The 27,196-nt window shown below is 54.2% G+C and overlaps 8 protein-coding genes across 8 annotated transcripts in view; 4 read left to right on the forward strand and 4 right to left on the reverse strand.

The window, feature by feature from the left end:
* The window catches only part of BBK36DRAFT_150723 (hypothetical protein), a gene marked incomplete at its 5' end in the record, with an annotated part of 1,676 nt that extends 885 nt beyond the window's left edge, over window positions 1-791 (reverse strand). Inside the window, one exon of the mRNA XM_024897584.1 lies at window positions 190-791. Within this exon, the coding sequence (XP_024752974.1) occupies window positions 190-791 (602 nt within the window). The remainder of the gene's footprint in view (window positions 1-189) is intronic.
* A 5,844-nt stretch (window positions 792-6,635) lies between these two features.
* Window positions 6,636-7,139, forward strand: BBK36DRAFT_1165905 (hypothetical protein; the record flags this gene model as incomplete). The annotated part of the gene is made up of 1 exon (XM_024894834.1): window positions 6,636-7,139. One exon carries the CDS (start codon window positions 6,636-6,638, stop codon window positions 7,137-7,139), a length of 504 nt encoding a protein of 167 aa, XP_024752975.1.
* A 1,925-nt stretch (window positions 7,140-9,064) lies between these two features.
* BBK36DRAFT_1187948 (Vps54-domain-containing protein) lies at window positions 9,065-13,378 on the reverse strand (the record flags this gene model as incomplete). The annotated part of the gene is made up of 4 exons (XM_024896556.1): window positions 9,065-9,319; window positions 9,381-12,211; window positions 12,290-12,293; window positions 13,167-13,378. The coding sequence occupies 4 exons, from the start codon at window positions 13,376-13,378 to the stop codon at window positions 9,073-9,075; spliced, it is 3,294 nt and encodes a 1,097-aa protein (XP_024752976.1). The 3' UTR covers window positions 9,065-9,072.
* Window positions 13,379-15,994: 2,616 nt separating this feature from the next.
* On the forward strand, window positions 15,995-16,684 carry BBK36DRAFT_1165908 (acyl-CoA N-acyltransferase; the record flags this gene model as incomplete). The annotated part of the gene is made up of 2 exons (XM_024894835.1): window positions 15,995-16,219; window positions 16,328-16,684. The coding sequence occupies 2 exons, from the start codon at window positions 15,995-15,997 to the stop codon at window positions 16,682-16,684; spliced, it is 582 nt and encodes a 193-aa protein (XP_024752977.1).
* Window positions 16,685-17,007: 323 nt separating this feature from the next.
* BBK36DRAFT_1187968 (hypothetical protein) lies at window positions 17,008-20,188 on the reverse strand. Its single transcript, XM_024896557.1, has 7 exons — window positions 20,078-20,188; window positions 19,861-19,976; window positions 18,844-19,554; window positions 18,444-18,779; window positions 18,306-18,385; window positions 17,900-18,243; window positions 17,008-17,825 (listed from the first exon to the last, which is right to left on the reverse strand). Exons 1-7 carry the CDS (start codon window positions 20,120-20,122, stop codon window positions 17,109-17,111), a joined length of 2,349 nt encoding a protein of 782 aa, XP_024752978.1. The 5' UTR covers window positions 20,123-20,188; the 3' UTR covers window positions 17,008-17,108.
* Window positions 20,189-22,007: 1,819 nt separating this feature from the next.
* On the forward strand, window positions 22,008-22,547 carry BBK36DRAFT_1110386 (hypothetical protein; the record flags this gene model as incomplete). The annotated part of the gene is made up of 1 exon (XM_024889582.1): window positions 22,008-22,547. A coding segment is annotated over one exon (540 nt), but the record flags the coding sequence as incomplete, so codon positions are not given.
* Window positions 22,548-22,760: 213 nt separating this feature from the next.
* Window positions 22,761-23,381, reverse strand: BBK36DRAFT_1156228 (hypothetical protein; the record flags this gene model as incomplete). Its single annotated transcript, XM_024893901.1, has 1 exon — window positions 22,761-23,381. The coding sequence occupies one exon, from the start codon at window positions 23,379-23,381 to the stop codon at window positions 22,761-22,763; it is 621 nt and encodes a 206-aa protein (XP_024752980.1).
* Window positions 23,382-24,154: 773 nt separating this feature from the next.
* Window positions 24,155-26,308, forward strand: BBK36DRAFT_1110478 (hypothetical protein; the record flags this gene model as incomplete). Its single annotated transcript, XM_024889591.1, has 1 exon — window positions 24,155-26,308. The coding sequence occupies one exon, from the start codon at window positions 24,155-24,157 to the stop codon at window positions 26,306-26,308; it is 2,154 nt and encodes a 717-aa protein (XP_024752981.1).
* Between the last annotated feature and the right edge of the window lie 888 nt (window positions 26,309-27,196).

Below are 27,196 nucleotides of genomic sequence, written 5' to 3' on the forward strand. Positions count from 1 at the left end.
TGGAGGGTTGAGAGTTGGCTTACAGGACAGTAAGTGGTGTAGTCGGTGGTGATGACCGTGGTGTAGACGGTGTGCTCTTCCGGCTTAGGAGCCTCCCAGTGATGCTCCTCCTCCTTGTGCTCCTCCTTGTGCTCCTCCTCCTTCTTGGGAGCCTCCTTGTGCTCTTCCTCCTTCTTGGGAGCCTCCCACTGAGGCTTCTCCTCCTTGTGCTCCTCCTCCTTCTTGGGAGCCTCCCACTGAGGCTTCTTCTCTTCCTTGTGCTCCTCCTTCTTAGGCTCAGGGTTGTAGACATCCTTGTGCTCGTCCTTGTGCTCATCCTTGTGGTCATCCCACTTGTTCTCATCCTTATGCTCCTCCTTCTTGGGCTCAGGGTTGTAGACGTCCTTGTGCTCCTCCTTCTTGGGCTCAGGGTTATAGACGTCCTTGTGATCCTCCTTTCGGAAGTCATCCTTGTGGTCATCCTTGTGATCATCCTTGTGACCAAAGTTGTCCCCAACATTGTAAGCATCCTTGTGATCGCCCTTGGACTCATCCTTTCGGAAGTCATCCTTGTGCTCATCCTTGGGCTGGTCGTGATACTCGGGGCCCTTGTTGTTGCCCCTGTGGTCATCGCCCCTGTGGTCTTCGACCTTGTTGATGGGCTCAAACTTGGGAGCCTCAAACTTGGGCTCGGGACGGTCGTACTGATCGACCTTCTTGTCCTCGGGCTTGTTGTAGTTGCTGTTCAAGTCCGTGACAGCGGCCGCAGAGGCCAGCGCCGCGGTGGACGCTAAGAGATGTAAGAAACGCATTGTTGAAAAAGACCGTCCGATGACGAGAGGAAAATTGTCAAGCGAGTGTCTGAGACTTGTAGCGACTGTGGTTGAGATTGGAAAGAGAATTCCGATAGATGGCGGGATCGAGGGGCCTCTTTGTAGTTGAGACAGCGGCCCGGTAAAACGACAAGTATCACGACTGCTTTTCATGGCAGAAGACGTGCTTGCTACATTGTGCCGCATATGGAGAGGCTCTATGGAGACGATGGATGGCTTGGAGAAGGCATCGCCGGATTTGGGATGAGCGGCTTGGGAGTTCTAGTCCATGGCACTTGGGTGGCTTCTCATGGGAATGGTGTTGGAGGGATGGACATGACTGTTCGTTCAGATCAGATAACCTAAATCTTTTGAAATGTGGATTGCTTTGGACAAACTCTACCAGGATCGATACGTGACGGAAGCGGTAAGGGGGCAACGTTGTATAGACTTGTTCGGATGGTGCCGAAGTACATGTAGCTTGAGCCTTCATTTCTCGAGAGCACTTGTGGGGAGCTGGAGACTTAAGGTTACTGGGCCGCTAACGGCGTATTTGCACGAAAGCGTCGAGAAGCCGGGATTTGAGGAGACTGATATCGTGATGCTCAATGTCCGGGACTGTTGGTGGAGCTTACTTGCAACACCTCATCATACTACCTTGGGAGAAAAGATATGTTCTCAAGGTTTAGGTGGAATTCCAACAAAGTCCAACGACTACCGATGGCTTCCTTAACAAGCTACCATGCTACCAGAATGGTTTAAAGGGGTGAAAATAGTAGCTGGGATTCTGGCTACCAACCCCTGTAGATCTCTCCATCGAGGGCTGTACCGAAAGCCATTGTACGCGTGGAACCGTGATCAACAACTCCACCAAGAGCTGGGGACGACAAGTAGTAGTACTATATTCGAAGCAGCCTACGAAGACCAGTATATGTCAAGCCTTGGGGACGAGCTTTGACCACCGTTGTCGACAAAACGACCCTGTAGAGCAGCGGTAACAGGGAGTGACCTTGAAGGCGTCAGAGGTCTGCCCCAATAATATCGATGCGTATCAGAAATCGTGCAACCGCTCCAGATAGCTTTCCGAAAGCGACCTGCTCTCCTCATGTACCGAGTCAAACTCTGGCAGTGCTTAAGAGAGGAAAAGCTCGATCTGAATTCCATCTGCGAGTTTGACTCGACCAATCGAGGAGCCAGTCGACATGGCGTTTCTCTGCTCGCCCCTGTCGATCGCCTCATCCTCAGATCTACATGTTTGAAAGCGGCCTGGGATCACAGCGGGCTGCATTTGTTTCCATTTTTACCCTTTGGTACGATCGGCGTTATAGAGCCTTATAAAGATGCGGGAAAAGCCACTTATATGATTCCGGCTGGCAGTCGGGAGGAGAGGCGACTGGAATGCGGATAGTTGGCGACGCAACCAATCGCGGAGATGCTAAGCCGAAAGCAACTCACAGATGATTGATTTTCTCTGCAGACTTCAAGATCTCACCCATTCTTGAGGCCGAAAATAGTTTTCATCGAGTTGGTTGAGCGCTTAGGAGAGAGTTGCCGCTTTCATGTCCACCCGCGTCTGTAGAAGTCAGGGGATACGATCGACAGGGGGCTTTGCTCGTCGGATGATGCCCCAAGGTAGCAGATGAGTCAGTTACACTCTACCTGTAGAGAGCTTCAATGGCATAGACCGCAGTGCTTGCATGACATCTGTGTTCAAGGCTACAGAATATGGTGCAAGAAGATGAGGCAGCCCAGAGATGCAGCCAAGCAGTCTTGGCCCTTACAGATAGTACCATGCTTTGAGTTAGTGCACTGTGTAGCGGTGCGTGTTAAGCGTGCTGTCATACAGTGCTGCGTGCACGTTACCGCGATGCCCCCAAGCTTATGCAGGTCCAATGCGAGACCACGTGCCTCTGCTTGGTCCTTTCCCCCAGCCGAGCAGCATCGACCTGCATCGACCTGCATCACCACTTTGGCACTCTGGCTCCTTTCTGTCTCATCACGGTTACCCATTATCTAGATTGTTGCACCACCGGAATCCTTACCTGAGTCGGCATCCTTTCGAAGACAGCCTTGCCGTCCAGCGGTCTGAGATGACGACCCGGTGCGTCTCGGAGGCCGGATGAGGCTCGACTCCAACGCGCTTCTCCAATATCGCCTCTGTCGAGCTCAACGGCTGCTGATACTGGCTACAGGCTCATGGTGTTTCCTCCAATTCAAGGAGAATAAAACGCCTACAAAGTGCGTGCTGCGTAGCATGAGGCCTCTCAGACGGCCTCGCACAATATGCACCATGGATGCCGCTTGTCACACACATGTCTCCTCTCGACATACTACTACTACTACTATTCCTCCGACCGGTTTGCCAGTCACAGTCTCCTTCTGGGTCCACGCATAGACGCACATGCAGCAACTTGCAGCATACTTGCTCACCGGCTGTTCATAATGGCGCTGTGTATCCATTCGCATGCCAATTCTCCCATGTACGGCTCTCGCACGAGGTGACTTGCAAGTTCCATCTACTACCCACCTTCATCAAGCCCTCCAACGCACCAAACTATCGTTTCACTGCTCATGCTCATCGCACTAGTCGCTGCTCTCCTCTTTTCTCGCTGTTCCCTCCGACTGTCAAAGCCTAGAGACGCGCCGGTGAACGCACTACGCCCAGCGAGGACCGAGAGCCGCGGAGCAATGGTTCACCAGTCTGGTCATGGCAAAAATTCGGGCTTTGCTACTCGCCACTGTGCGGGCTTTCCGTATAGTAGGCTGAACCGTTCGCGAACTGTTCCGTTACGGCATCGAATGGAGGAAAATTTTGTACGGTCTTGCTTCGTGTCTTTCGGATTGCCCCTTGCGGTAGCCAAGTTGCCCCTCTACCGTTTTGGTCCGCCTCTGGCTTGACGAAAACGTCAGAACTGGGCCCTGGACCGTCGAACACGAGAGAGGCAAGTCCTACATTTACCTCATCTGGTACTGTTCAGGTCCATCTCTGGCGGATGAAGGCTGGATCATCCTCCTGGTGCTGGTGGAGGCGGAAGACTTTTCGCTCTTCACGTTTGTCTGGTAAGCGGAAGAGTTTTTTCTCTCTTCACATTTGTCAGGTAAACGAGAAAATGTCCGCGACGACCTCAGGGGAAATTCCTTACTGTGTGAAGGTCATCATCATGATGGCTCGTCACAGCTTCCAGTTTCTGACCCCCAACGAGGCGCGAAGGCCGCTGCCAACATAGCCATTTGTCTGTTGCCACGCAAATCTTGGCTGCTCGAGGGTCATTTAGCCGTTGTCGAGCTGCGTTGTTGCTGGATGACTGCTCTTGAAGCCCGTCCAAGGCGTTGGGCAGACCGACATTGGGTCGCCAGCATCTCCCCGAGGTTGCCTGTATTGCCGAAGGATCGCAATTCTTCCAACACGGTGCGCTTCTGGTCTCTTTGTCCAGCCAGGCCCCACTGTCAACGTGAAAGTCGAAAAGGTTGCATAATGAGGCACTTTATGAAGCTGTCGAATCAGCTTTGCAGCCTGTGAGGGCCGCAATAGCCAACAATGTGCTCTTATTGATGGCGAATTAGTAACTGAACTCGGGCGTGGCTTGCATTGTTGCATTGAGGGCAGTTGCATGCTGCCTATTATCGGTCATCGCCCAATACAGTTCCTTTCGAGGTCTTCAGATGGTGCAATACTTGATACGTACGCTCAAGGCTCCTCTTTCGAATGGATATCGGCGTTGAGATCGTGACAATGGGCCCATGCACGGAGCAGCATCGCGATACGATGGAGGCGGAAGGCAGCGGAAGGGAAACGCATGGAATCTCTCCACTGCTGATGGAGGAGATGGAGCCTTGAGGAGTTCTCGGGTTCCACCTGTTCTTGTCGTCGCCGGCTCACTCATGAGAAGCTGCGCAAGCAGGTTTGCAGCGGGTTGCACCATCCTGGAGCCCTGCACTCTCGGTGACAGGGATGGCCTTGTTTCCCCTGACGGGTCGTACCAGAGCGACGCCCCAGAGCCTGATACCCTTGGGGCCCTGCAAAGCGCAAAGGCAAAAACCTGAACACAAGCTCAGCCCTCTGCAGCGGGGATGAGGAGAATTTTTCGATGGTGCCCAATCCACTGGGTTTAGTTGCGGGCTATTGGTGCAGGGACAAGCATTTCCGAGGCCGTGCAGACTACGATCTTGATCGATTCTGGTCATCATGATGATGATGATCAGTTGTTCTTACCTCAGTCAGACATACAACTGATCACACAGCCGTCTCTGCCGCTGAGGCGAGCATTAACATCAGACAGACCTCACGCCGCGCCAACTCTTGCCAAGGGAGGCTGTACATCGTTCTGCGACTGGCTTGACACTGGCTTCCTCCCCGGAGGCAACGGCGAGAGGCACAGCAGAAATCTCACGATCCACCCGCCGGTCCGGCCTGTCAGGGCAGGCCACATGGAGTCCTGCCAGGCACCGACCAATGGAGTTGCGGCACCGGATCCCGGCCGTTACGCAGCTAGAGGAGACGGTTCCTCAAGCCATCGGGCACCCTCTGGGCCAATTGCAAGCCTTGGAATGGGTCTGGTGGCTGTCGATGGGGGGTACGGCGTCTGGAGGTATCAGACGCCGCCGCTCGGGGTGAAGTAAACACCAAGGAGAATAAGCAATGGACATTATTGACGAGTACTCTTATAGCATCTGCGAGCGCCGAAGCTTGAATGGCCCTGACGGCTTTGGGTGCTGGATCCGGACCAGGAACCCGTCCCTCCCAGCCAGTGACTTACACAGTGCCGCTGCATGGGAAGCGTGCGCCTGTCGTGCCCACCATCTTTGTCTGCCGCGTGCTGACAAGCTCTGATACGCCAAGCTGATGAGGGGAGGCAACTCAACGCGAGCTTCTGCTCTCATTGGAGTGCCTTGAGTTGTTTACCCAGACATTTACACTTTGCGCAGGGCGTCAACAACACCTGGGGCAATGGGGGGGTAATGGATGACGAGGCCAGAGGGGAAACACCCGCAGCGGCAACTGTAACCCTCACGAGCGTCTGCTTTTCCCACACGATCCGAAATGCGCCCATTCTTGGGGCCGTCTTCACCATTGTGGGATCTTTGACATAGCGGCAAATGGACGCGATTCGTTGCAAAAGGGCGCCAGCACACGACCAGCCTCGGCGACCAGTCTCATTAGCCGCATCTCGACGTCCCTTCTCATTCTCGCCGGTCTTTATGTCTCTTTTTGAAAAGGTCCACCCGACTCCTAAGCGTGCCACGCAATGGGATCCCGAAGCTCAGTCTTTACGAGTCCATGCACCTCCGGAGTGGCGTTGAACAGGGGTTTCAAACGGGCTTGGGTTCCGGGCTCCAACGCTCCTACTAGCAGCCGTCCACACCACTCGCCAGGCACACTCAGATGGTGCCTGCATTAGACTCTGTCCTCCATGCACATGGGAAGTCTTTTCAGGGCCAGGCATGCAGGCACTAAAATAACTTCTAGCCCGGCTGAGTTGACCCACGTTAGCCGCCTACGGGGGGGAGGAAACAAAGAGGAGACGGACAAGTTCAATGGTTCCTCTCCTCCCCACCAGACTTGTTTGTTCTTTGCCACGCGGACAACTTTGCTGGGCGACGAGCCCTATGGTTGGAGTGATTATAAAGAGGACGGTTTCCTCCCTTCTTGTTTCATGAGATCCTTTCGAGCCATCAGCATCACTGTCCCTTTCACTTGTCTACGGACCATCATTCATTCTTCTGCACTTTGCACCTTTTCACTCCTTCTGGAAAGCAAAGCATAACGGCAAGGCCCGTCAACTTATACACAACACTCCTTCTTTAGCTTATCAAGCAAAAAAGAACCCCAAGCAAACCTTCAAAATGCGTTTCGCTGCCTCCGTCGCTACCCTCATTGCCTCCGCGGCTCTCTCTTCCGCCGCCAGCGTCACCTTCTGGACCCTGGACAACGCTCAGCGCACCATCTACTTCACCTCCAACCCTGGCAGCTCCAACATCGACTCTGTCAAGGTCAGCGGCGACAAGAACACCACTGTCACCTTCCCTGATACCTGGCAAGGCAACTTCTACGCCGTCAAGGATGGCTCCGCCAACGTCCCCGGCATGCTGGGCGAGATCAACTTCGGCAGCTGGCACGGTCTGACCTACTTTGACGTCTCCGCCATTGTCGACCCCAACGACAAGGACAACGTCAAGCAGATGTTCCCTGCCAAGTCCCTGGAGCCCATGTCTGGCTGCGTCAACTTCCCTTGCAACAACGCCTACTACCTGCCTGATGACATCCAGACCAAGGCTACCCAGGAGCAGGAGCTTGTCTGCACCCTTGGCTCTGGCTCCGTCGGCCACACCTTCACCGAGGAGCAGTAAATGGCTGCAGGGAAGATTTTCCTTTTCTTTTCTTTGGTTTTGACTTTGGGACGGCCATGAGCCTCCCTTGGTGCTGAGCGCCAGGTCAACTCACGACGCTACGACGAAATGCAAAACTTTCAATGATACCTCTTCATCTGGTCCAAGATGACTGGAGACTTATGGGTAAAAAGGGTTACTGGGAACAAGGTTTTGCATTGGGAAAACAAAAGGGACAAACTGGTTGCGAGCACAACCATTCACTTCTTACAGACTTGGTCTCTTCTTTTCGTCTTCGACGAGAGGGGAATCCAGAGGCTGGCACTCATTCAACTACTTTTACCGCCGACCGAGGCGCTTCACACACTCCTTTGACTGGACATTTTACAACTTATTTTCTTTTCCATTCATGAATACCCCTTTTTCTATTTCATGTACATATTAGACTTTTTTCAAACACAGACTTTGGATAGAGAGAACTTAGAAATGGATTATGGCATTTGGGTTGAAATCAATTACTTGTTGGCTTCTATGCTTTGTTGGCTCTCGTGACTTGTTCCTGTTGGCTTCTTTGACTTGTTCAGCTTTTTTCCCTTCCATGACTCGGGACAGTGCAATTCTCACGAGGCAATTTCTCACACTTGACAGATTTTTTGTCTTCTATTTTCTTTTCTCCTCCGGTCCATTCATGACATATCATGACCCAATTAGCCTCATTGTTGGAGAAGAATAGAAGAAAGTCCGTTTTAGTGCAAGCCACATCGACACTTTAAGTCGGGAAATGTTTCGTTTCTACCTAGTTTTCTCTAGATGTGGCTTCACAAACTAGTATCGAGAGTACTTGATCACTTTTAAAGCAGAGCTGCCAAACGCCAATGACTAGCATCTTTCGTGCAAAAACCGATTTATTAGCAGTATGATCACGGAGTGAGTTGCCAAAAGGGGAATGCCGCTGCTGTTGGCTAGAAGAACGAATGGCAAGTTCAAAAGGTCCAAAGAAAGAGGGGGGGGTTTGTTTCGAACCGTCTCGGTGGTTTATGGTTTGCCAAAGCGCATTCTGTTTTGCCTCTGCGTATGACCTTTGTAGTAAAGACTTTTGTGAGTTTTGGTAAACGACATACATATGTGTGATCTGACAAAGACAAATGATATCTCATCATCTTCATGCTCGGAAGGAGTACTTTAGTCCACACATGACCCAACTCAATCTACTAAAAAAGAACCCCTTCTAGAAAACGAAGAAAAAAAAATTGAATCAGTGGCGTTTATCTTTCAGATCACCGTTTCGAAGAGAAAAAAGAAAAAGTTGGTTGACAAGCGCCACCAGTGGAGAAGGACGTCCGGAACATAGCCTACAGTATACAGTACGGAAGATCTTCTTTCAGGAAGGAAAAGAAAAAAAAAATTGAGCTCAAAAAAGGGACAATCTTATTGTTTCAATGAGGCAACAACTTCACACGTGGAGATGACCCAAGAGGCGGCAAGGTTTTGCACTTTATGTCGGCTGCTCGCGCTACTCCAACTCGCAAAACAAAAGGGAGCAACTGAATTGTGTGAATGAATTAGGACTGTGGGAATGACTAGTTGGTTGGGCCTCTAGAAGCGCAGAAGCGCCGTAGAACGTCCGTTTGTCAGTCGTCGTTCAGGGAATGAGTAGCCTCGGTTGGCCGTCTCCAATGTTCTTTTGTTGGTTGATGAGGGATAAGAGGTAGGTTGCAGGTAGTATTGTGGAAAGGCGGGCCTTGACACTATTCAGTATCGCCCACATTGTCATATGTACAGGACACGGACAGAGAGACATCGTGAGTCGGTCCTCGGCCCTCTCATAACAGTAGTATACAAATTCAGCAGGTTGAACTCAAAAAGCAGCCGCAAAACTCCCATCTATTGATCCCGCGTCTGTCGTGAAAGCAAAAGCCATCCGTAGATGGTGTATCGAACCGAAAGTGATCTCTCACTCCTGGGGCGTCTCCTCTGAGGATGTCTTCTTCTCCGATTCCACGTCTGCAGGCTTGGATTCGTCTGTTCCATTAGTTGCTGTTGTGATTGTGCTTGCAGGTGCAGGTGCAGGTGAAGGTGCCGTGGGGGCATCTGGCTCAACCTTCTTTGACTTGACAATGTTGGTGAGATATTCGCCAGCATCGCCAAACCCGTCAACCTTTTGCAGCTTGTTAATGAAGACGTCGACATCTTGGAACATCCTACGAACACCATGTTAGAAACACCAACTCCAAAAAAAGCATGCTCAATCGAGCCACTTACCGTCGTTGACCAGCCTGCGTTGATACGGCTGCTTGCCGCAGGGCGTCTCCCAGCTGGTTCTTGTAGCTTGCAAATACCGGCACCATGATGACCTGGATTGACGTTTCGGGAAGGTGTTTGGTCAAGACCCGGTGGAGCGTCGTGGTCTCCTTGACAAGCATCTCAATGTACGGATGAGGTCCCTCGGAGGTGTCAGAGTCCCAGTTAATGGCTCGAATGCTCTTTGCATGATTGACGGCGCGGCCACTCATAATTTCGATCAATTTTTGATGAATGTTGTCCTGGTGCTCTTGGAGTAACCGGCGGACCTTGTCAAACTCTCCCATGAGGCTGGACACATTGGCCCCTGAGCCTGCCTGTCGGCGAACGTACTCTCTCACATGGGGGATCAAGGTAGCTATGAATGCTAGCGCCTGAGACGCAAGGGCCAAATGCCTCGTCGTAATATTCTTCAGGCCAGCCGACCGAGTGGCACCCGCTCCCAGGATGAGCTGAAAGCTCCGAGAGTTGAAGAGTTGTAGGTATGCCACTAGGGATGTTGCAATGTCTGTCGTCATGGATGGGATTCCGGCAATCAGCTTCAAGAAGTCTCCCATGCCGTCAAGACACAACACCGCAGAGTTCGGAAGCACAAATTTCTCGGACTCGATGACCGCATTTCGAACTTTTTCTTTGCTGGCACCATTTGTTTCCGACGTGCCACCGTCTGAGCTCAGCTTCTTGGGAGTTTCATAAGGAATCCATATCCTACTGCTCGCCGTCCAAGCTTCAATGTCGTGTGTGCTGCACTCTAGAATCTGGTTCAAAAGTAGAGTGTTGTCGTCTGTGAAGTCCTTGGCGCCCCATTGGTCGGATTCCATCCCCTGCGCAAGCTTCTGCATTTCGGCGTCGCGATACTTTTGCACAAACTCCTTGATGTGGCTGTTGACCACCGTCTTCAGGGCGGAGCAGCTCCTCCCGGATATGGCTTCGCATTCGTAGGTAAAGTAGAGATTGAGGTTGAAATATCGCAGAAATAGGTCGAGGGGGAGGTGGATTGCCTGTTCCGAGCGCACCTTGAGGATCTTGACAATCTTCTCGTTGGCCAGATCCACGGCTTGAGCCAGCAGGTTTCCCAAGTCGATGGCTTTATGAAGCTCTTCCTGGATGGCAAACGCCGACGGCTGCGGCATGCTCATTTGCCGATCAGACCGAGGGCTAGGCAAGGGAGACCGGACCGGCGGAGACTTGAGCCCATCGCTATTGGGCTGATCTGATAGAGAACTCGCAATATCTAGCAAGACTTTGACTTGAGTCGACACGCGCCTCAACGTCTCCGTCACACTAATGTATATCTTGGTAAGAAGCGCCTCTGCATCTTCGGGATCCAGCGCTCGCAGGTTACGGGCCAGATTCGCAGACTTCTCCTGGCTTGACAAGTGTCTGCCCCCGCTTGCTGTAGATATGGACATCATGGACATGTTGTCATCGTCATTGGAGCTGGGTAGAGGTCGGCGGATCAGGTTTCTGATCTCGCGCAAGATATCTTCGCGATAAGCGGCCGCAGCAATAGCAATGTGCTTTGCACCATGCAAGCCGGTCATGACTGGCAGCAGCTGCGCTTTCAACGTATCCGTACCAGCCAGATACGTGGGGAAGACCGCCGGCGATCTAAGGGGGTTCCCTCTCGCCTTTGGCGCTGCGTTGCTCCATCGGAGAAGGACATCGGCCGATGAGACGGATTCGACATGCTGGCGAACGTCGGATGAGAGCATCGAAGAGAATTGGGACTCGTAGGCCTTGCCGATGCGAAACCGGAGTTGGGTGAGGTCCGAGTTGACGCCTTGTAGAGCCGAAGCAGATCTGAGATCTCTCAATTGGGGCATCTCGCCTTGCTCGTTGGACTCGTCGCGCTCGCCCGCGATTAACAGTTCCAGCGAGTCGATGCTAGCCAATGCCTTCTCTACCTCACCAGCGTCAACAAGAGACTCGCAATTGGCCACGCCTTCGGTAATCAATCTCAGCTGCCAGACGGCATCGCTGAGCTGTCGGAGGTTCTCCTGCCGTCGTTGCTTCTGAACCATCATCAGGCCGTTTGCCGCCACTCTCTCATCCAGAGCTTCGAGTTCTTTTCTAAGTGCCTTGATTCGTTGTACCGAGTCCGCTGCTTCGGAATGAAGCTCTTTTAAAGATCCAAGCGCAGTGAAGAAGGTCGTCGATGCGGTCGAGATGGAGTTGATCAGGTGTATCTCAATGGTGTCCATGTACCATGAGAGCTTTTCTTGTAGAATAGCATTCGTCGCCAGTGTTTTCCGTGGCGCCACAGCGCTCCCATTGCCTTCATCTTTATGCTTCTGTATGACTTCGGATCGTTCGCTGACAACATCGAAAGTTCTAGGGTTCTCAAGATGAAAGTCTTCGTCGAAGTAGACCGCGGGGATGGTTGATAGCGGCGGAGGTCCCTGGGCAGACTTGCGACTGTGTCCTGGCGGCCTCCGCAGGGAGCTGACTGTGTCTACCGAAGTGATGGATGACAGGGATGCCGTAGAGCCTTTTCGGGGGAGACGGCCTCTGACAGCCGGTCGCAGGAGGCCTTCGCCGGCAGCTTCAGGTTGCTCATCTGGTCTACTGCCTCGTCGAAGTGCATTCTCCTCCTCCTCGCTTTCCTTCACCCTGCGAAGCTGGTCATACAGAGCGCCAATCTGGGAGAGGTACGGCGCGAACTCCTCGGGGTCAATCTGGGGTATGTTGGTCAAGGTGACGGGCGGGATGTCCCTGGCGGTGGGAGGCTTGTGGGAGCTCGAGGCTGGCGCTGAGGTGTGAGGCTGGAGGCCCGTTCGCACAATAGGGGGCTGCAGCAGCGTCGAGATGGCTATGGCGCCTCCGTCAGCTACCTAGCGTTGCCTTGATCGGGGTGCGGCTCAACATACCATTCTGCCCAGATTCGTACACAGCAGAGCCGCTGCTTAGCGACGTATCCAGAGTCCCCCCTATTGAATGTATCGAGCTGGCCGTGGAGCTCCTCCTCGAGTGCGGCCGCGCATGGCCCTGGGCTATTCGGCTGCTGCATTTGCCGTCAGCTACCGGCGGGCTCCTCCCCGCAAAGCTCTGGAAGAAATGCCCACCTGTGGAAGGGATAGTCCGCTCGGCCTGGAGGAGACAGCGGCGCAAGATTGTCGACCGATCGGCCAGCAATGGGCGAAGAATACATTGCCGGCGCAATGGATGGTGGACGATGCAGAGGAAAGGAAGCTCGGGTCGACGGTGGCTAAGCAAGCTTGGCAAGACGAAGAGCAGCGCTGCCAACGTGGATTCTGCGGGGGTTCGAATGGAGCATGAGAAGAGGCTACCGGGGTATCATCGCTTGTATCAAAGAAGAACGGAGAAAGACGGACGCTGGATTGACCAAGAACAGAGGAAGATGAAGATGCTGCGGATTGTCCATTCAGCCAGCTGGAGAGTCCAGTCACCAGTCGCATGCCATCTGTACATACAATTACGATAAGGTAAGCTGGCTATAGTACCTCTATATCTCGTACTCGTACAGCTGAGCTTCATCTGGCCCGGAGTTCTACCGAAACACACGTGATACACATGGCGAAGCAAGAAATGCGCTAGACCCTTTCCAGCTCGTGCCACGACCCTGCTGCAACCACTAAACGCGTCTTTCGCGTCTTTGCAGTTTCTTTTTCGAGCGCGTCCGATTAGTAGCCAGATTTGCCCCGCCAACTCTTTTGTACCTGATCCAAGCACGCAGCTGCTGGTTGGGTTCTGCGTCCTGACTGAAGAGCTTCAAGGGGATCTTACTCACTTCCAGGACTCACGATAGCATCATGGATCGCCAGTCCGTCTACTCGGCTCGTGTGTACGAGTCCAACTTTGGCGATGCCGACGACACCCGCCTGCAGCTGCAGTCCCAGCTCGAGACGTTCATCCTCGACTTTCGCATCGACAATAACTTCGTCTATCGGTAATGGCTCCAGCTCTCCAAGAGACGACAGAGTGATTCCGGCTGACATTATGACACAGAGACCAGCTGAAGGAGAATGCGCTGCTCAAAAAGTTCTACTGCGATGTCGACATCAAGGATCTCATCAGCTTCAACGAGGAGCTGGCACACAAGCTCGTGTCAGAGCCAGCCGAGATCATTCCCCTTGTGCGTGCTCCCTCTTGCACTCCCCCATAGGCTGACAGACAGGACTAACAATTCTGTCCATTCAGTTCGAAGCAGCATTGAAGAAATGCACGCATCGAATCGTGTATCCCCACGAAAAAACCGTCCATCTCCCCGACCACCAGCTTCTCCTACACTCCGATGCGGACGACGTATCCATCCGCAACCTCGATTCCATGACAATAGCCCGAATGGTTCGCGTGCCAGGAATTGTCATTGGAGCTTCAGTCATGTCTTCCAAAGCCACCGAGCTGCATATTCAGTGCAGGAACTGCAGCCATTCCCAGGCGCTCCCCATCCTTGGCGGTTTCACAGGCGTCACCCTGCCCAGGCAATGCGCGCGGAAACGCATTCCCCACGATCCCACACCACAGTGCCCGCTGGATCCATACTTTGTCGTTCATGAAAAGTGTCGATTCGTTGACCAGCAGGTTATCAAGCTCCAAGAGGCACCGGACCAGGTCCCTGTGGGAGAGCTGCCTCGGCATGTACTCATCACCGCTGACAGATATCTCACAAATCGAGTAGTCCCGGGCTCTAGGTGCACTGTGATGGGCATCTTTTCCATTTACCAGAACAAGGCGTCCAAAAACTCCAACACGGGAGGCGCAGTTGCTATTCGAACGCCATACCTGCGAGCCGTGGGCATCCAAACCGACATTGACCAGGCTGCCAAGGGAAACGCCACATTCACAGAAGAGGAGGAGCAGGAATTTCTGGAGCTGAGCAGACGGCCGGACCTGTACAACATCATGGCGGATTGCATTGCGCCGTCCATCTACGGAAATCGAGACATCAAGAAGGCCATCCTGTGTCTGTTGCTCGGTGGATCAAAGAAGATTCTGCCTGACGGCATGAGATTAAGAGGCGACATCAATGTGCTGCTTCTTGGTGACCCTGGTACCGCCAAGTCGCAATTGCTCAAGTTCGTCGAGAAGGCAGCCCCTATTTCCATCTACACCTCTGGAAAGGGCTCATCAGCGGCTGGTCTGACGGCCTCTGTTCAACGAGATCACTCGACAAGAGAGTTTTATCTGGAAGGCGGTGCCATGGTGCTCGCCGACGGAGGTGTCGTGTGCATTGATGAGTTTGACAAGATGCGAGACGAGGACCGAGTGGCCATCCACGAAGCCATGGAACAGCAGACGATATCGATTGCCAAGGCTGGTATCACAACCATTCTCAATGCCAGGACATCTGTGCTTGCCGCCGCCAACCCCATTTTCGGACGCTACGACGATATGAAGACGCCCGGCGAGAATATCGACTTCCAGACAACGATCCTGTCTCGGTTCGATATGATCTTCATCGTCAAGGATGAGCACACGCGAGAAAAGGATGAGAGGATGGCGAAGCACGTCATGGGCATTCACATGGATGGCCGTGGTGCTGAGGACGTGGCCGAGTCTGAGATTCCCATCCAGAAGATGCGACGGTACATTACCTACTGCAAAACGTGAGTTCCCCCTCCCCCTTCCTTGTCTTTGCCTTCTGCTAACATGCCACCTCAGGCGATGCGCACCTCGACTTAGTCCCGAGGCCGCCGAGAAGCTGTCGTCTCATTTCGTCTCCATCCGACGACAAGTCCACGCCGCCGAGATTGAAGCCAACACAAGATCCTCCATCCCTATTACAGTCCGTCAACTCGAAGCCATTGTCCGAATCACAGAATCACTCGCCAAATTGACCCTATCCCCCATTGCCACTGAAGCACATGTCGACGAGGCCATCCGTCTCTTCCTGTGCTCGACCATGGACGCAGTCAACCAAGGCAGCAACCAAGGTAGCCGCGAAATGAACGACGAGGTGAGCCGCCTCGAAGCCGAGCTCAAGCGGCGGTTGCCCATCGGATGGAGTACCAGCTTGGCTACACTACGGAGGGAGATGGTGGAAGGCAAGGGCTACTCCGAGCAGGCGTTGAATCGCGCACTGATGCTGCTGCAACGGAGGGATACAATCATGTTTAGAAACCAGGGAGCACAGGTTTACCGCAACGGAGCTTAAAAGGGGGTGGGATTTATACTATCGTCTGTATTGAACAATTTGCGTCATGATGTTTTACGTTATACACGTGGCGGTGTAAAGTTAAGAAACCGCCGTAACTGGAAACTGGATAGAAAACTCAAGAGGTTATGGAATTGTTTTCGTTGGTCATCCGTTGGTCATCAGCCCCGGCATGCTTGTTGCCGCCTGAACTTGTCCGAATTGCTGATGAGTTTCTGTACTTAGCGCGGATCCTTCCTTTTGACTCATCCCGCTTCACCTTGTCCCCCTCTGCAACCTCATCTGTGAACCACGTCGTATCAGCCTCTTGACAAAACTATATAAACCCCCAATTCTCGCCCCCCCTCACAAACTCTCAAAACTGTCTCTCCAAACCCATCAATGTCCATAGCCAAGTAACCATAAAAAAGATATATTTCTCGCCATCTCACCAAAATCTCACCCAATGACAGCAAAGATGCCCCCCAGCAGAACCCTCTCCTCCCCCTCCCTCCCCAGCAACAGCCCCGGCACCGTCCTCCTCGAAACAAAGCGCCTCATCATCCGCCGCTGGGACCCCTCCAAAGACGCCCCCGCCCTCGCCCAGGCCGCAAACCACCCGGCCATCACGCTCAACCTGCGCGACCGCTTCCCCATGCCCTACACCCTGGCCGACGCCGAGCACTACCTCAACAACTACGCCGTCTCTCCCGAGGGATATCCCAGCGCCCTAGCCATCCTCCTCAAACAACAACAGACCCCACCAAACTCCTCCGACCTCTCATCACCATCGTCTCCCGAGTCAACGGAGCCCCCCCTCGTCATAGGCGGCGTGAGCCTCGACCCAAAAGGCGACGTCTACTACCGCACCTGGGAGCTCGGCTACTGGCTCACCCCGTCCGCCTGGGGCAAGGGCTACGCCACCGAGCTCGTCGGCGCGCTCGTCGTCTGGTGCTTCGCGACCTGGCCCCGGCTCAACCGCATCGAGGCCGTGGCGTACGGGCGCAACGAGGCCAGCAAGGCCGTCCTCAGGAAGTGCGGCTTCACGCTCGAGGGCGTCAGGAGGGCCGCGGTGGAGAAGAATGGCGAGGTGCTGGATGAGTCTGTCTGGGGCATCTTGAGGACTGACATTGAGGAGTTGTTGGAGCCTTCTTCGCTGGGGAACTGATTGGAAAAAGCGTTTGACATGATAGACGCTGACTAGATGGTTCGTGGTATGCGGATTACTTTAGTGAGGATAAAGGGGAGAAACAGACAAGAGAAGGCAAGGGCAGATGATGTTCAGGGATTGTGGAAGACGCAAGGCACGAGTCTTCGAATGGACCATCGCCTGTTGAGTGGCATACAGCTTTGGCGCACATGCTCAGGATGAAAAGGACATCAGATTCAGTATGGGTGTCATTGCCATCGATTGCTCCATAAAGTCTATAGAAATGCTAGAGATCCGATAGAAGGCTACCCCCATGTTCCAATACCCATCAGCATCAGAAAGAGGTTGCGCCCAAGTACAAGGAAAGAGTAGAAAACAAGGTCATACAAGAAAAAGAGTAGACGCTTTCTCATTTTTGCGGGCAAACGCCGTAAGATGCTCATTAAATTCCAGTAGCCGGCTTCTGCGGCAGTGAGGCGGGGTTCCCGTATGTAGGTAAGTGACTACTACTAAACATTTGATTTGGTCCCTGAGGGATGTTTGCTCGTCCCAGAGCATGTGCCTGCTGACTCTGGGGTAGATGCTGGGGTGGTGGTATATGTTGCAGGCTTTGCATCATGGGCTGGGCGTGGTGGGCGACAAGGGTTGGCGGAGTGTGGTATGCGGCAATGGAGCTGTTCGAGCCCTGCCGAGCCATGTTATACCCACCGGCGTACGGATGAGGAGGCATCGCCGGTGGATAGCCACCGTATGCCAGATGGGGAGTCCCGATTTGAGGGCTGCTGTGGTGAGAGCCCGGCGCCGTGAAGGGCGGATGAGGGGGCTGCAGCGGTGGCGGTGGCATCCCGTTCGATCCCGGCACGAAAGACTGAGTCTTTGGGTTGAAAGCGTGGTTCCTGTTGTAGCTTCCAGGGATTGGGTGCTGGCTCTTGGGATCATGCGGGTTGGTGTTGGCTGGCAGTTGGCCGAATGGGTAGGGAATTCCGTTCTGTGAATGAGGGCCGCTGGGCGTAGGGCCCCGGGGCGGGTAAGGCGCTGGACTGAAGCCGGGTTGCCAGTTCTGCGAAGGGGGGACGCCCGGTAGGATCGGCGAGCCATACGCTGTCATTGGACTTGCGTTGGGAGGGTATCGTTGCTGAACAGGCTGTGGCGCATACTGCTGGTACTCGAATGTTAGTCTCTCCAGGCTACCTGATAGTGTCGGACGAGGGACTGAGAGCAAGCACAACATACCTGAGGAGGAACCTGATACTGTGGAGCTGCATTCGATGCCATTCCTTGCACAGCGGGATACGCGGGTTGCTGGCCATACATGGGCGCCACCTGAGCAGGATAAGACGGGGCGGGCTGAGGAGTAAACTGCGCGCTGGCTTGGGGAATATACTGGTTAGGTGCTTGAGATACCCATGTCTGTTGTTGCTGAGAGCCCCAGTAAGGCGTGTATTGGCGTCTGGAGTCGAACCCATCGGCATCATCATCACGTCGCTGCTTGATAGGTGTCTTTCCCTTTTTACTGGTAGAGGACCTATTGGCGGAAACCGAGCTGGTCCGGGATATGCCAGCCTCGCCGTCGACTTCTAATGCAATCAATCAGTTTCCAATCCTCGAATTTGTCATTTCAGAGGCAATCATTGCTCACCGGATGTTGTGTCTTCGGTGCTTCCAAAGATTCGCTGCCTGACCACCTTGTACATCTCTTCTCGCTCTTCTCGGGACAATCTGGAAAGAAGCATTAGCAAACTCTCTCATCCTCGTGGCTATGTAAGTGAAGATGTACTTTTGAGCTGCTAGCGGCTGCTTGTCCTTGGATTCGCTTCCAATCTCCGAAGTGGCCTTTGAAGCCCCTGTGCTAGCAGCGCCGCCCTCTTCATCCTGTCCACGGCGCATGATCTTCCTGGGAAGAACAGCTGCAGGAGGAGTGCTGCCGACCACAACAGTTGTTTGGGGGACCATTGTGGCCAAAGAGGGCGGTACTCGGCAAAAGGGGGTCCTGAAGATGCGAACAGCACCAAGATTTCGCTCGTAAGAATGCGTCATATGGTAGTAGTCCGCCAACTTGTGGGTTAACATTCTACAAAACGAGTTCGACGGAGGAAGATCAATGTATGGCTCCCTGTAAGAGTGGTCAGCTGTGAACCTCGTGTGGAAGGGAGCTGTCAATCGGGCACGTCGCATACTTGGAATCCTGTACAAAATCAATGACATCTTTCTCCAACCTGAGGAGGAAGAGTCGGTCTCTTGGAGCCGCCAAGGCCTCCAGAAGCTTCTCATCGGGAGCTTGTCTGTAGATAACATTCAAGGCATCCGATGATCCGCCTGTACTCCTCAGTGAATCCTGAGGAGGCTGCTCGGACGACGTGCTTTGGGGGGTTAGGATGCCTTGCCCGTGAGCTTCGACCACCGGTTGCACCAATTGCCGCTCCGGCATATCGCCCAGCTGAATGCCTCTTGCTCTGGCGGCGAAATCTGAACTCATCCGAGATCCAGCAATCAGAGACCCCCGAATGGAGAAAGAGTCATCATCCTCAGCAGCAGCCTTGACACTAGCGCTGTCATCGGGACGGAGAGACTCCTTCTCATCGAGAGCAAAAGTGGTACCGGAAGTGATGCTTTTCCCATCTAAACTAGGAGGTTTGGTCCCCAGCTCCGAGCTGGAATCAGCCCTTTGAGAATCGTCCGAGCCGCTAGCCCTGCTAAAGACCAGAGATCGGACGCCAGCAGACGAGTTGACGTTTTGAGCCCCGGCAACCCCATGATCAGCACCTTCAGTTTTCCTGGCAGCGATCTTGGCCAAATCTTTGGCTACGTCTTCTCCAGAAGCAGCATGAGCCGACGAGCCGGGCGACTGAGAGGAGGAGACTGGCGGCGACGGAGACTCTGTGGGTTTGCTAGTCGCAGATGCTGAACTTGCAGGTAGGTGGTTCTTGGACTGCATCGTCGGTTGGCTTGCGGACGGATTCGAGGGATTTTCTGATGATTTATGCCCCTGCCTGAGATTTGTTGAAGACGCGACCGTCTCCCCAGCATCCAATTTCGTCGGCCATACGTCGTTCAAGGATGACGGTGCCAGATCCCCAGGGAGAGCGTCAGGATGGTCCTTGAGAAGTTTCGCAAACTCTTCCGTTAACTGCTCATCAGACCAAGCATGGACTGGCTTAGACGATCGCGCAGAGGAGGTCTGGTGCGGCGGAGACTCGGTGGGCTTGCTAGCCAGTGATGTTGTATTGCCGGCTGACTGGTCCTTTGACTGCATTGTCGATCGGCTTGTGGATGGGGCTGAGGAGTCTTCTGTCGCTACAGACGCAGCTATCTGCATGCATGGAGGGATATCGGTCAGTCGCCAGGACGTTGCCCAGTTCCCATGACAAACGGTGTCTGGGAATACGAAGCACGGCGCGGAAGCAAACTTACAGCTGCAAACGAGCGTTTGGGTGGATCAGAAGAGATTGTCGCCATGGCGATGGGTGTTGGCAGCCTCGAGACCGCTTATTCGAAGCCAATGGTTGATGTACAACAGGGCGGACAACAAGGCTGAGAAAGAATGCACTTCTCGACGACTTGACGCCGCAATCCAAAAGGCGCCCGACGGGTGACGGAGATGAAGGGAGAGCGGGCGAAAAAGACCGTAGGCAAGAACAAAGATCAAGAAGCAGAATCGACGGGAACGAGCCAGGAGATGAAGAACAGGGTGCAGGTGCTCATTGTCGTCGTAGGAAGAACATTGCTGGCGGCAGCTGGTTCAATCAATGTCTTGGCGGACGGGCAAGGCGAAACGAGCCGAGTTGAAGCCTTCTCTCAGCGTCGGTCGACGGGCCGAAGAGGCGGACTGGCGGGTTGGATTCACGTCGCAGCCTGGAGCAAGAGTCAGTCAATCAGCCTGCTGCGCGCAAAGAGGGCATCGGCCCATTGGTGGTGTTCCAGGACGCTCTCTCTTGTGGAGGGGTGTTCCAATGACATGGGAAGCGTATCCCTGAGAGGGGTGGCCTGTGGCTTCGCTGGGCTTTTCCGGGGCAGCGAGGACTCACGAGCAGCGGTTGGTGGCTTCCCCAGAGCCGGTGGCACAAGGCTTGTCTTGACGAGCAGCACGCAGATGCGCAGTTCAGGCCGATGTCATCGCGGTGGGAGGACGACGGGGCTCTGGAGGAGAATCTGCAGTTACAAATCTCGAGAGGGAGCTCAGAATGTCTTAGTGCCGATAGAGCGACAGAGACGGGAGAGCGCCGGAAAGTGTGTGTGGCTTATGTAAGGCAGTCGCTGAGCGCTGGAGGCTGGAGGCTGAGATGGTGCCTGAAAATGGCACGTCGGCGGCGGGATTCTGCACCTGGTAGCTGGTTCCATGGCTTGGACAAAATGAGGCACTCAAAGTCTACTAAAGATCCAACTCATGTGATAAAATCCCATCATGATGCTCACTAGGTATCAACTACCATTAATTAGCGTCGTATCAACTGGCTACATGCGTTGCCTCTCTGTCTGGTTTCTTCAAGGCTCTTCTTCGCAACCCAACCGTGCGAGGGATGGATGCACCTCTACCTTACCAGGTGGAAATCCAAAATCAACACCGGATCGGTCACGTGCGACTTGCGGTCCGAGGCTGCACTGGCTTCTGGCCCGTCGTTTTAGGCTCGCCCGCTGTAGTAATGCCCTGTAAATCCCGTCTGTACCTCAAATAACTGCGGACCCAAAGCGCCAGGGCAGGGTGACTTTGGCCGTCCGAAGTACTTCTACTACCCAATTCGTACCTGGATCAAGCTCCAGCGCCAACTCAGATCCAGCCTCAGACATGCCGGCATCGCCACCTGAGCACTTCTCATCCTCCCTGAAACGCCTGGTTTCGCGTCAACAAAGACGACCATTTGCCTTCTCAGAACCCTTCGCGATCTTGTCATTTCGGAATCCATCATGTTCGCTCACCGAGGCCGTGGAGGACCCAGTCGGTCGACTCCGGCCAATGTCCAGTGTCAGAAATGCTTAAAACGAGATATGTACCTTACCATGAAGATGCTCCAGCTTGATACGTCCATGAGAACTCGTCGACTGACTCACTTAGCACGGCATTACTCATATGAGTGCAAAGCGTCGGCGCAAGAACGGCCATATGTCTCCCGCCCGTCGCGTTCACAGCAGCTCCGCAACCCCAACCTCGTCCCCAAGCTGACGAGCGATACTCCAAACCCCCTGGAGAAGAAGTGAGCAGCATGCAGATCCGTTAGGCGAGGCCCAAGAAGTAGTAACTGACATCGTCACAGGAAGGGAATTGCGGATGAAGAGCTCGCCAAGCTAGAGGCTGAGCGAGAGAGGAAGCGAAAGCTTGAAGAGCGCGAAGACGAGCTGTCAGACGCAGGCTCTAGACGCCGGAGATCAGTGTCTTCGCATTCAGTATCAACCATCTCAACAAATGCCTCTAGGGACTCTCGCTCCCCGCCACCTAGGCGAAGAACTAGGTCTCCCACGCCCAAGCGACGTCATGATAGCCCAGAGTCATCCGGTGACCGCAGTTACAGCCGAAGTCCATCACCGCCACGACGGGAGCGGCGTTCAGTATCACGCGACAGTCTGTCTCCTTCGCGCGAAGGCTCCCAGCGAGGCGAGAGAAGACAGAGACAATCTTCTTATGGCCGAAGAGACGATGTCTCACCCTCGCGGCAACGGTGGCCGCGTGACGAGGAGCCAGAACGACGACATGGCAGGCGGCAGAACAGGGGAGATTCACGATCGAGGTCACCACAGCAGGATGACCGGTCTTATCGAAGGCGGGACGATTACAACGTCCCGCGCGGTGGCCGGCGTGGCGGCCGTCATGAAGGGCATGGAAGAGCACCACCGCCCAGAGAGGTCCACAGAGAGGCTCCCAAGGAGGCGCCCCGGGAGCGAAGCCTGAGCCCCTTTAGCAAACGATTAGCACTGACCCAGTCTATGAATATGGGTGGAAGATGAAGGTGATCTGGGTATCTTATTCTGGCCGTGTGTAGAGATATAGGCCGTAATGTCTAAAGAAAGGGAAACCAAAAACTCCAGCCCATGCAATGGCAAGCGCAAATATCGCAGTGATTACATACAGCACCTCCAAATTTCTTTCCATCTCTTGCCCCCTTCACAGACCCAATGCCTCCTCTTCCTTGCGCTCTCTCTCCTCTTCCTCCCTTTCCTCTTCTTCGCGAACCCTGAGCCCCTCCACAAGCGCGACACCATCCACACCAGCAGCATCTCCATCGAGGTTGTCATTGTCGACGTCCGTCTTCTTCTGGGCAGCCTTTTGCGCATTCTGCACCCGGTCCCTCACCAGCTTCGCAATGGCATTATCCGTCCGCACGTTGAGCAGTTCCATCTTCTTCTCGAGATTCCGCTTCAGATCCCAGTTCGGCTTCTTGGGCTGCAGCTTGAAGAGATCCAGGCCCTTGTCGTCCCGCGCCTCCTCGGCCGCCTTTTCCCTGATCTCTGCTTCGACCTCTGCGGCCTGCTCCTCCAGCGTGGGCTTGTCCATGGCGAGCGTCGGCGGCGCGTCGAAGCCGAGCTTGGGTCCTCTCGTCTCGGGGTCATAGTTGCGGCCGGACAGGTGCAGCGTCGCAGGGTCGTTTGCTGCTGGCGATGCGTCTCTGTCGCCTTCTGGCGTGGCGACCTCGTCGACGGGCTGTTTCCGCTTGAGGGTCTTGAGCTTTGCGAGACGCGCCTTGCGCTCGTCTGCGGCGGCGCTGAGGCTGTTGTGGGAGTTCATCGTTGTGGCGGAATGGAGGCAACGCGAGATGCTTGTGTAGGTATGTCTGTTTCAATGCCAGACTGGCGATGCTCGTCGCGAATCGTCAAGGTATGGAAAAGCGAATTGAGCTTGGTGGGGCACCTGAGGTACAGTGGAAGTGGGTTTTGTTAGCGGCCAAGCCGACTGGGGGAGTCGATTGGTGTGCCGAAATTATTTCTCTGCGACAAGTCTCAACAGCCTCAACTAACACTGAACTTGCAATCATCACCAGGATCAACCGCCCCGAGCAGCCACGAGTCGCAGAAGAGCACCATGCAGACTGCTGGCCGTGTGCCGGCCCCTGTTCCATCGCAATGCCAGCGGCACCCATCGCCCGCGCCGGCTCCCTGAAGCTCAGGTGCTTGACGATGTCTTCCACAGCCGGCCTTCCTCTTCGATCGAGGCTTCACTTCACCCCGAGACCTTTGTTACGACGGCTGGGCTCTGTAGCGCAGAGCACACCACTGGCAACCGGCTCGCCTTTCGAAAACGGCGCTTCCCCTCCGAAAACGCAACATCTCGCCTCTACTCTACACTCACCAGAAGCGATTAGGGCATCTATCGACCCCACGACAAGCCTCGATCACGACGACAGCCGCAACCGCTCAGAGAATTCTCGTTCGGAACCCCATGCTGCCCGATCAAGGACACAAGCTTTGCAGCAAGAGAAGCTGGCCTCGAAGCATGGACGTTCGAAACAAGAGTCATATTCCGCTCCGAAACGGCCTGGTTTTGTTGGAAAGAGACGTTATATGATCACGCATGGCAGATTGAACCGCTCTCCTGTACACGCTGTGCAGCCCGCCAACCGATTTTCCGCCGTGGACGAAACCTCTTCGAAATTAGATGAGGCGGCGCAAAGAGCTTACAAAGAGTCAAAGAATCTGCGAGAGATGCATTCGCAATGGGGCTACCTTCGACATCGGTACTCTGATGACCAACGCCAATCTGCCCGGAAGATGTTCACATTCTGGAAGACCAAGTTTTTGCAAGTTTCCAGGCCAGACAAGCCTCCGGAGCCAAAGTTGCCGTGGCCATGGCGCGACTGTGCGAAGTGGCTCTTCGAGCTGAACAATGCCAAGAGCATGCAAAAGGCATGGGAAGCCCTCGAAGTCGAAAGTCGCCAGAAGCAGTGGCCCCATGTTATGCTCTCAACGCTTGATCGCTGTCCAGACAAAGCACACATGGTGCTGGAAGCTACGCTGGATCCGCTACCGCCTGGGTATGCTATCAACGATGTGCTTCTCTTCATTGCGCAACGCTTGCGCATCAGCAGCATCAAGAACTCGCGTGAGAGGGCTCTCAAGGCAGACGAAATGCTGGAATTGGTGGCCAAAGTTCTCGAGGATGCGCCTGCCAACCATGTACCCCTTGGTCAGCGAACAGTCGGCCTCCTTGCCCGCAGACTGCCAAGCGAGCAGACCAGCGAACTCTACAAGATGCTACAGAGGGCCAACATCAAACTACATCCGAACTCGCTGCTGCAATTCGCGGGCAAATTAGCCGGCGACATGGCGCATAAAGAGACGGCATTTGAGATCCTAAAGGGGCTCGCCGACAGTGGAGTGGATCTCAACGCGCCCAGTCCCTCCAGCGCCATTACTACTCTGCTGCATTGCCGGATTGCTCACGGTGGCTGGTCAGACAGCACCTCATCCTTCTCGCCCAAGGACACTCTTGAATACTTCATGGACCGGGGCTTCGTGCCCAACGTCATCAATGCCACCGCCTTTCTGGATTCCCTCTGTCAACGGGCCGAAGTTGAAGAGGCGATACGGCTGGCGTTGCTGTTTTCCGAGTCTGGAGTCCAGCTCGATACAAAGGCGTGGTCCACCATCTTCAGGGGCGCCAAGGGGAGCCTCAAGGTTGAGAACGTGGCAAAGAGCCTGGATGTTGCCAAAGCGGCCAATGCGCCCTACGTGGATGTGCTCAACAATACTCTCCACGCCATCTTCTATTTTGCAGAAATGGAATCCCGTGAAAAGAGGTTCTCTGCCCCGTGGATCTATCCCTTGTTCGGCCCAATGCTGCGAGTGTACGCAAAGAAGTTTGAGCTGGAGCCACTGCAATGGTGGCTGCCCGACTCGCTGCCTCTGATGCTGACGCAGACAACGGGCAACGACGGCGAAAAGTTTGAGAGCTCTCGGCCACGGCAATGGGACTTTTTGGGGAGCATTGTCCCTCTCACCGAGAAGACGTTTGCAGCTCAGAGTAGCGGGCCGAAGTTGCAGCCAAACACAACAACAATAGCCATCATGCTGCGGGCTTACATCAAGACCCTTCAGCACCCCTATGACCTCATGGCCTTCTATGCCTTTTTCAAGGCTCGGCTTGAAGAGCAAGCCGGGAAAGAAGGCGTTGCCGCTCAGCTCATCAAAGACCAAGGCAGCCTGGTCCACGATACCATCATCATGGCTATGACGGAAAGACGAGGACTATCACGGCCTGCGTTGCAGATCTTTGGAGACATGCTAAAGGATCACCTGCAAAGAAACAACATCGAAGATGCGACGATCGGCAACGAGACGCCGGACAAGAGCCAAAGCCGTGCCACAGCCCCGGTTCATCCTGCGCCTAGTTTGTGCACCTTCAGCATCCTGGTGCGAGGTCTACTCAACAGCGGCGACCGGATTCTGGCAGAGCAAGTCCTGCATGTGATGAAGGAGCAGGGCGTCGAGCCAAATCTCGTGACGTGGAACACCCTAACAAAGGGCTACGCGTCGATGCAGAATATCAAAAAGACGGTCTCTACACTGCAGGATATGGAGGCCGCAGGTTTCAAACCTGACATGTTTACCTTCAAGGCGTTTGGCAAGCTCAAGAACCAGGCACGGGCGTTGGAGCTGATGGAAGGCATCATTGACGTGAACAGACAAAAGATGGTGGACGTGGACTTGTATGGATAGTGTTGATGCGGACTGTACACTTTCTCATTTTGGCATTTTCATGCTTGGGCTTGGGACATCTTTCTTGTTTGGATACGTGTATTACGGCGAAACGATATGATACCATAGAGTACGGAGTAGACGGGCGGCTATTAGAGGCTTCTGGTGTTGGCGACGATCAACGGATAGAACATGCATGTACAACTCGCTTACTGGATAAGAGGCATAAAGAAGGCTATCAGTGACTCCTCATCTTATTTGTTTGTGCCAGTTATATAGCTATCTCATCATGTTGCTTTTGTCTCGGGTCAGGCGCTGTAGGTTGTCGAAGCCAGCCCATCTTTCAGAGTCTCGGACTTAGGACTTTACTGCTTGCTAGGACATGCTCACTTTCAACTTCCAGGTTGTCAATCCTGCAACACACCTCCAGGTTCTTCAAAGGAGTCAATCTGCTCTCATTTTCTTCATTGAATTACGATCTCACTTGTTGAGATCGTGAAAAGAAGTGCACATCCGTCTCACTATCTTATGAGGCCATCGCCACCACTTTTCACAACACCTGATCAACCTCCGCCAGCCCATCATCACAACCAGAACCCTTCCCAACTCCAACAAATCTCACTACAGCAAGTTTCAAGAGAAATCCATATAGCCCTTGAATGATGCCCGCCGAACCAGGCATCGCGCAATTCACCTCCGTCTTCCGCGCCTCCGACGCCCACCGCATCAAGCGCTGCCGCCACACCGTCTCCTGCACGGCCTGCCAGCGGCGCAAGTCGCGATGCGACCGCCAGCACCCGTGCGGCGCCTGCGAGAAGCGCGGCTGCGGCGAGTCGTGCTCGTACGGGGCCAACGCGGCCTCGTCATCGGCGGCGGTGTCTGATAGGGACAGCAGGGGAAGGGTAGGTG

Source organism: Trichoderma citrinoviride (assembly GCF_003025115.1).
Source record: "Trichoderma citrinoviride strain TUCIM 6016 unplaced genomic scaffold BBK36scaffold_2, whole genome shotgun sequence".
Lineage (NCBI taxonomy): Eukaryota > Fungi > Ascomycota > Sordariomycetes > Hypocreales > Hypocreaceae > Trichoderma > Trichoderma citrinoviride.

Excerpts from the sequence above, each read along its gene's own strand:
- BBK36DRAFT_1187968 (XM_024896557.1), bottom strand. The coding sequence starts at position 20,122 with ATGGCGACAATCTCTTCTGATCCACCCAAACGCTCGTTTGCAGCT. Across the intron at positions 19,977-20,077 it reads CCAAACGCTCGTTTGCAGCT|ATAGCTGCGTCTGTAGCGAC; the intron begins GTAAGTTTGCTT and ends CCATGCATGCAG. Across the intron at positions 18,780-18,843 it reads GATTTTGTACAGGATTCCAA|GGAGCCATACATTGATCTTC; the intron begins GTATGCGACGTG and ends CCACTCTTACAG.